This window comes from Branchiostoma belcheri, unplaced genomic scaffold, assembly GCF_001625305.1.
Source record: "Branchiostoma belcheri isolate BF01 breed outbred unplaced genomic scaffold, Haploidv18h27 scaffold38, whole genome shotgun sequence".
Lineage (NCBI taxonomy): Eukaryota > Metazoa > Chordata > Leptocardii > Amphioxiformes > Branchiostomatidae > Branchiostoma > Branchiostoma belcheri.
The window spans coordinates 2,181,525-2,189,935 of record NW_017803998.1 but is presented as its reverse complement, the minus strand read 5'-3'; the positions used below and the strand labels follow the sequence as shown (position 1 = coordinate 2,189,935).

General features: G+C 38.9%; 1 protein-coding gene across 1 annotated transcript in view; it reads right to left on the bottom strand.

Annotated features, from left to right (window-relative positions):
* Positions 1-1,025: 1,025 nt before the first annotated feature.
* The window catches only part of LOC109476580 (E3 ubiquitin-protein ligase Mdm2-like), a 13,966-nt gene continuing 6,580 nt past the window's right edge, over positions 1,026-8,411 (bottom strand). The window contains exons 3-12 of the mRNA XM_019777566.1: positions 8,266-8,340; positions 7,474-7,607; positions 6,668-6,720; positions 5,751-5,855; positions 5,254-5,349; positions 3,968-4,155; positions 3,230-3,397; positions 2,534-2,626; positions 1,917-2,035; positions 1,026-1,644 (exon numbers count right to left, since the gene is read on the bottom strand). Coding sequence (XP_019633125.1) covers positions 1,254-1,644; positions 1,917-2,035; positions 2,534-2,626; positions 3,230-3,397; positions 3,968-4,155; positions 5,254-5,349; positions 5,751-5,855; positions 6,668-6,720; positions 7,474-7,607; positions 8,266-8,340 — 1,422 coding nt within the window. The 3' untranslated portion in view covers positions 1,026-1,253. The remainder of the gene's footprint in view (positions 1,645-1,916; positions 2,036-2,533; positions 2,627-3,229; positions 3,398-3,967; positions 4,156-5,253; positions 5,350-5,750; positions 5,856-6,667; positions 6,721-7,473; positions 7,608-8,265; positions 8,341-8,411) is intronic.

Below are 8,411 nucleotides of genomic sequence, written 5' to 3'. Positions count from 1 at the left end.
ATGAACTGAATGTAAAATATCATAACCTTACATAATAGCGACCTCTTTCTAATATAATTTGATTCATAATGATAGTAAATACATGTACCTACCTGTTAGGCACCACAAGATTGAAATTCAACCCAAAATACACCATCAGGAAAATATGCTATTTACATTAATATGCAACAAGTTACAATGACATTATCATAATACAACATCATCTTTCATGTGCCTTTCTATATGCAGACAATAACATCTAAGACAGTAACTTATTCAATTCATAGTTTTAGGCATCAATATGACGCTAACATAGATGTGTATTCTTTCGTGTTTCATATTTTTCTTACACAACTCCGCATAGCTGCCATTTAAAGGAAGAACATATGGGGAGATGGTGTCATAGCAAAATTGATTTCAATGTCCATGTCCATGTCCAAACGTAGTTGGGTTTGTACTTTTAGTAGGTGTAGCCTGGGTGCCAACCTGTTTAGGCTCAAGTTAATTCTATTAGTCACAGCATACCCCTAACAAGGCTGGCACCCAGGCTAAAACAAGGAATTTTCATTGTGTATGATCCAGTAATCTTATTTTGGACTAGTCTAGCAGCTTTCAGAGACATCCTAGAATGCATAACGAAACAGTACTTTGACATAGCGTAAATTGTCAAATATTTGTCATGAAATGATTTTACATTATTTAAAATTATGTTCAGCTTTGTGAATACTGGTATTGCTGTCCTGCTATACCAGTAACTTAAAACAATTTTTAGGAATTTACAGTATGTCGTCGTGGACAAGCCTTTGGCTGTTCTATTTTGTGACACACATATTCCCGAACATATGTTCTTCATGATATGTCATTAAAGATGCGTTTTAAGGTGCCTGTGACACCAAAATACAACATTTTCTTATCATTTGCAACAAAAATAGTGTAACTTAATGAACATATAAAGATACCACACATACACCCTTCTGATAGTGTAGAAGTTCAACTTAAAACCATCAAGGATTCTTCCAGCTTATGGAACTTGGAAGTATGAGTTTTTATGGTTCGATGTTCAATACCATTAAATAGTATGAATAATTCTTTACCTAACCTTCATTGAGGTGCAATATTTTTGTTGCAAATAATAAGAAAATCTTGTATTCTAGTGTGATAGGCACTTTAAGCTCCTCCTTTTAAAGCACCCAGGCAAGCTTTCAAAATATACACCATACTTCACATTTGTGCATATTACAACCGAACAGTTCATTTTGACCCGTTCCCAAACGCTAGGCGAAGAACGTCTTGACCACCATCTGTATGGGTCTCCGGCAGACGGGACAAGGTTTCCCGCGCTTGTACAGCTTCTTGGCGCACGTGTAACAGCAGACTAAGTGTGCTGTCCTCCCGTGGACCATGCTGGCCACTTTGGGTCTACTGAGACAGATCATACAGGGTTCCATCACCACAGCGCCCACGTGGTCCTGACTCACGCCCGCAGCGCCCGGCGCGCTGCTGTTGACCTCTTGGGAACTGCTGCCGAGGGACGAGAAGGCACTGTCGGTACTGATGGTACGTTCCGGCGGGGACACGACACTTGGTGAGGGGTCCATGGCTCCTGATGTGTCAGCGTTTTCCATGGACTGGGCTTCGGGACAGGAGTTTGAGCGCTGTAGTGTGCTGTGGATATAGAGATACGTTCTTCAGAACAAGATGGTAACATCATGATGGTATTACATGTAACATTGCTATCATGCTGAAACATTGTGTTATCAACCTACTCTCAAGTTCACCCCATTTCTTGTGTCTGATGTTTTGAGCATTTAAACTTGTAGTGCTATTAAATTGGTTAATTAAATTGGATGATATATACATTTGTACCTTCTTGTTTTTCTCTTTTCTATACTCGTTACTTAACATTGTATGATACATCATTAAAGAATTGAGTGAACCTTTTCTGGCTGGAGTTGTGAACTTCAGGGAACCAGTCCTTCCTCAGGGCCCAGCAGTGAGAACAGAACCGCTGGCACGGATGGTTCCGCATCGGACACACGTCACACTTCCACTTGTCCTGGAAATAAAATTGTCCCACGTTGGACAACATGTACATGTAATGTTTGCAAGAGGTAACTTGTATATTAGTTCATGGTGCAACTCAAATATTTGTACAGTATCTGTGTTATACAGCTAATAATGTCATTCAATCACTTTGTCTTCAAGGTAGCAAAATTTCACTGTATTAGAGGAAAATGGATGTTTTAATGGAACTTAATCTTAACACTGGCTGGATAAGGGGAGGGGAGAAAGACAAATAATTTGTTGATGGTAATGATCATAAATAAGTTCATGGTACAGAAGTGACTGTGAAAACTCTGAACATAAATTTAAAGTACCGTGAAAAAATTACGAATTACAGCCTTTGCAAATCAGTTGTAGATAAAAGTTTAATACAGAACTTATCTATTAGCAGCAGCAGTTACAAGCCAGGGCATACTACTACTTGTTTACCTCCGTGCATGGAGGTTTTGTTTTCAGTGTGTCTGTTTGTGTGTTTGCTTGTGTTTCTCACCTTATCTGTGATCTCTTCATCTGTGCTCTCCTCTGACTCATCAGCCATACAGGAGTCATTGTCTGAACACTGGATCATCTCTACATAGTACTCCTGTGGAACAAACAAATTACCATTATACACATCAGGAAAGAACAACTGAACTTGAATGCATAGGTTCAGTTTCTGTTTTGAAAAGAAAAGAAAAAACTATTTTTGCATGTAAATAACAAAAAATTTCAGTCTTTCAGGAAGTATTCCGGGTTTTGATGAATTTATACATTGTAGAAATAACCAAGGTGTCAGTGTACGACTACATGTACTTTTGGGACTAGTACAGAAACTGTACAGGGTCATTTATGCAATTCTCGGCTTCCTGAATTCCCTCCATGTTGGCCCCTAATTCCTGCTGGCTCTTAGCACGATTCTAAGACCTTGAAGTTCACCCATTTCTTTTCAACCTCAGCTTTCAATTTTCTCCCACCCATGTGCTGTCAACCTACTCCATTCAGACAAACAGATTACAAGCCAAGCCACCCAAAATAAAACAATTCTTCCAAAAACCTCTAACCCCATTTCCTGTGTCTAACTTTTCACCAGTCATTCCGCCAGTAAGTGACCTACTTGTATCCCCACCCATGACTTATACTCTGTCCGGACAAATGGACACACAAATCTATGTGCTCAGCCACCCAAAACAATACTTCCATAACCAACCTCTTCCTCTCCGTCAATGGAGTCCTCCTCATCATCATCATCGTTGTAAGGTTCGCTGGAGTCGGAGTCCAGCTCAAACTCCCAGTCTATCACCTCCTCCCTGTCTGAGTCTTCCTCCAGGAACCACAGGTCATCTGATGAGTCAGCAACGTACGCAGTGGAGTAGCCCTGACAAGTACAATACAGTCAATCATTAGATACATGTATGAAGAGTCAGCTACATACGCAGTGGAGTAGCCCTGACAAGTACAATACAGTCAATCATTAGATATGAAGAGTCAGCTACATTTATGTATGTACGCAGTAGAGTAGCCCTGACGATGAAAATACCAGCATTAGGTATGACCAGATAGGCCAAGGAAAGACTGCTGTATTTCTGGTTACCTGACCGACCCCAGCAAAACCCCTCCTTTCAGGACCGTCTTAGGAAACACATCATTCAATTTTCAGGCCTTAGCACATAATGTAATTTTATTTTATCTATCCAATGCAAAATCATGACAACAGAAACATGTTTCATTATGAACAGAATATAATATCCAATTGATAAAATATATTGTGGTTAAACTTCAAGCTAAAGCAAGATCTAAATCCAAACATTATTTTTCTATCATCAGAATGCAAGTTTAATACAAAATTGGTATTTTTAAATTTTAAATTGCTGTAACTTTCATCTTTTGATGGAAAGAAAGACAGTGTTATACTGGTCTCATTTTCAAAGACACAAACAACACTTACATCTATACTCCATCGCTCAGTGCAGGAACCTGAACTTCTTTTCTCACTCTCCTTCGGGCACTTGACAAAGTAGAACCAGGGCAGCCCCTTGGGTCCTTCCTCGTCTAGCTGCAGAGTCTGACCAATACTGAGGGAGGAGGAGTGCCGTCTTCTTCTGGTGGACGAACCTGTCGAACTGGTGGATTTCTCTGTAGAAGTAAACAAAACATTCCAGAACTAGAGAAGTAACATTTGCAAAGCAAATGCATAATGTTTACCTTCAGACATGGTCTGCCCTGTTAATTTTTACTCAAACACATTCACATACATGTAATACGAGTATATGGTGACAGGAGTAGAGCAGACCATGAAATTGCAACATTATGTAATCCAACACCAGTCACCATGGTGGCAGACGTCAACAAATCATGTCATTGGCCAGGTCAGAGGTTAGTGTTTGGAACAGAAGAGGAAGAAACTGAGTAAAAACAATATGTTTTCCTTCGGTAAACATAATTATGTGAATGGAAGAGTCAGCTATACATTCATTGTATACAGTTAAGTAGCCCTAACAATAACAAAAAATTACAGATTTAAAATGTCCAGGGAGTATGTATGTATGCCATCTTCAGCTTCCTGAATTTCCCCATGTCGACCACTTTAATTCCTGCTGGCTCTCGGTCAGATTCTGGGACCGTCATGTTCGCCCTGTTTTCTGTGTCTGACCTTTTGATCTGCCTGTCAATCTCACCACCCCGCATGCTATATGTATCAACCTACTCTGTTTAGCGAAACTTGCAGGTACACAAACTCACAGCTCAGCCAACTACTCTTCCATACCCTGGAGTAAAAAGGCTTTGTATAGAAAAGCTTGCATCAATGTTATTATGTCTGAAAATATCACCCAAACTCCTTTACAGAAAGAGAAATGTTTTGTTTAATGAAGCTCTTCAATGCAATATTTTTGAATTAGGTGAAAAGTTAAAGATGACTGTTGATTGAGGAGGAAGATTCAAATTTTATTTATTTATTTATTTATTTATTTATTAAAATTCATCACAACAGTGAAAGGGACGGGGGAACAGGTGTAACACCTTTACCAGCCCTCGTCCCGATACAGCATACAAATACAATAGACTCAAGTATAAAATAATGAGTGATTTACATATACATATACATAATGAAAAAGCTTAATATATACAGACTACCGAACCCTCAAATCCTGACAAGACGCGCACTTGCACGCAGTGGACCATGTACAGAGGTTGTCAGGTTCAAAGTGATGTTCTGTGAAGAAGAAAACCTACCAGATTCACTCAGCTTGTTTCTCCTTCTGTGTTTTCTCTTCTCTTTGGCTTTCTGTGGTACAGTGGACGGTCCTGGCATCGCAGCATCCTGGCATTCTGAAACAGTCACAAAAAACATTAAAATATTTCACACGGAAAACACTTAATATTCAAATTACAAAACCATAAAGTTTGTTACCACACAAGTAAAAAAGGGGAAAAAATTGGCAGAAAATAACCATTAAAATGACCGGTTAAGTGATACAAAAAAGGGCCACTTGGTGGCAAGGTGTACAAGCCAGGTGCGTTATGCTTAAGGCCTAGAAAATAAATTCTGTGTTTCCTGTTTCAGTCCTGAAAAAAATTACCGTTGGTAGGTAGGGCTTATTGTTTTTTTTTCTCTACACAAAAAAGGCGAGGGTCGGCAGTTTTTTTCTAGTGTCGGTTGGGAAACAGGAAACACAACATTTTTTTCCTAGGCCCAAAAACGATTTACCAGTTATGCAAAACAAACCTACCTGCTTGTGTTGACTTGGGCCTTGTAGCTGTTTCCCTGCCCTCTGCAACAGAATGTTGCAATGTGTAATGAACTTTTGCTTGGGAGGCTGAAGTCTGGGTGTCAGCTAGAGGGTGGGCGAAACACAACAGGCATGGGGGTTAGTGGTTAGCATATTACTATGAACATCATGATGGATTATTTTTTAACCTTTTTGAGATTTGGTGCCAAATTAAAGGACTACCTTAGCAGGTTGAAGGTTAATAATGCACAGCAGTTCATAGGGTATGAACATGCATGAAGTAAAATAATGCCACTGGTAAAATTAACAATTTGTTCATTTTGCAAGTTATGCTTGTCACACACTCAACCTTATCTAGCCTTTTTAACAGTATAGTTTTGGTAACTCTGGGTATATCTATTTGTTATTCTGACATTCACACATCTTATGAAAGAAAAGTACATTATATAAATGACAGACTGATAGCACAAGAAGCCTGAAACAAGACACAGTGGTCGAAATACTTTTTTTCAGCGCTCTGCAATATTGCAGAAGAGTCAAAATTTTGTTCTGCAATTTGGAAATACTTTCTGCAAATACACAAGCCTCCATACTACAATCTTGCAGGTTTATAAGCATGAACTATTGATTAATATGCAAATTAGTGAAGACAAATGTTTGGAAGTCCAAAAGAAACAAAAGATAGACAAGTCAAGACAAGGTTGATGCAAATTAGTGAAGAAGCTCCTGTTGTTTCAGAATAGGAGCTTCAGTGTTGTCTGCCCTTGGGGCCAAGGGCGCCAAATCCCAAGTGCCAATTTTTCCTTCTGCAAAATTGCAGATTGTATAAATTTTTCTTCTGCAATCTTGAAAATCTATCTGCAGATTGCAGACTGCAGACAGGTATTTCGAACACTGAGACATGAAGGTGAATTTACCTTGTATGACTTGTGGAGACGTTACAGGCACACAATTTGCTGCCAGGACGTCCCTAAATGAGAGAAAATGGACAAACTTTAAATTGTAGAAATACAACATCATTGAACCATACCAAAATCAATCCACAAATAAGACAGTGAGAAATTATAAAAAAGAATCCTCTTTCACAAAACCTGCTGGATATTTTTTCCTATATTCTAATTTTTTCTACTACATGTATCTTCAAGTCATATGATCTAAGTTTCCATCTAATTACCTAAAAAAATTCAAACCTTCAATCATTCTCATGACATATAACATAACATTTTATTGTAGTGAGAACAGGGCCTAATAGGGCCCATAAACTTACCTGTCAAATTACAGACAAACAACAACTGCAGTTGGAACCACCTTATTGCAAAGCATTGGAAAGTTTACAATTATACAGTTAAGGTGTCCTCCCTGGCTAATTTTGCATTTTAGGTTTCCATCGTTTTCTCACAAAGAAATTTAGAAAGAACTGTAGTTGTATTGAATATTGATACCTGGGTACAAAAGGGTTATGAATCACATTTTATTGCCCCAAATGTAATTATCTTTAAAGTTATAATATAGCACTTTGGTACAAGTAACTGAAATAAAAGTATGATTTTCATGTGCATAATGGTCAAAGCTACAAACGTACGTTTGCACAAATTGATATCTACTAATTATCCGTAGTTATTAGAGAATAACTAGATTTTAATTAGGCAATTAGGTTATTCTCTAATAACTACGGATATTACTAAGGGAGGACACCTTAAGTCTAGAACCACTATGAACCTACTTGACGTTGTATATGGTAAACTGTGGCACTCCTAAAGCCTTCCCCAGCTCATCCTCTCGACAGTACACCACACGCGGGTTACTCTGGTCGTACAACATGCGCTCACCTATGTACTGGATCAAGTATTTCAATACCTGCAAAAAAAAAAAAGAACAAACGTTTAGATTCCCAGTACTAAGTCACGTAATTGTGTGTATAGTCCAGTGGTTAGCTATATAGTGACCCTATCTCTTAACCATGAGGTTGTGAGTTTGAATGCTGGTTGTTGTTGTTCACCAACTTGTACGTTACTGGAAAGGATCGAAGTCCTTAGGATAGGAAGTTAAGCTGTGGTCCGCTGTTCATTGTGCTTGTCAAAAAGAACTACTAGTATGCTGCAGAGGAATTTCTCTGGTAGAATGAACCTCTAAATACTGTACATAGTGTCTGTCTTCTCAGTGGAAGAGAAGCTCAGCTGTTTATTGAGTTCATTGAGGTAGACTAGTTCCAGATAAATTTCATTTTTTTCACTTTCAGTGTCACATAAGAAGTTCCTATGGTACAGATTTCATGTACACAGTGTAAAAAATTGTTCCACTCACTCACTCACTCACTCACTCACTCACTCACTCACTCACTCACTCACTCACTCACTCACTCACTCACTCACTCACTCACTCACTCACTCACACTGTGACACACACTCACTCACTATCCGTTTATGAAGAATTCTATTACTTTGTATGGTGCATACACAATCTAAACAAATGTGTGCGTTTTTAAATGTTTGTTGTGTTATTTCTGATTGCTCACCTCTTTCCTAGTGAAACATGTTCCTCTTGCCCCCACCTTCTGTAGACAGTTCATCAGGGCAGGTTTGGGGCACACCTGTGGGGAAAGGAGGGACAGGTTAACAAATGGACAGGACTGGTGTTTGGCATGCCCGTAGCCGGGGGGGG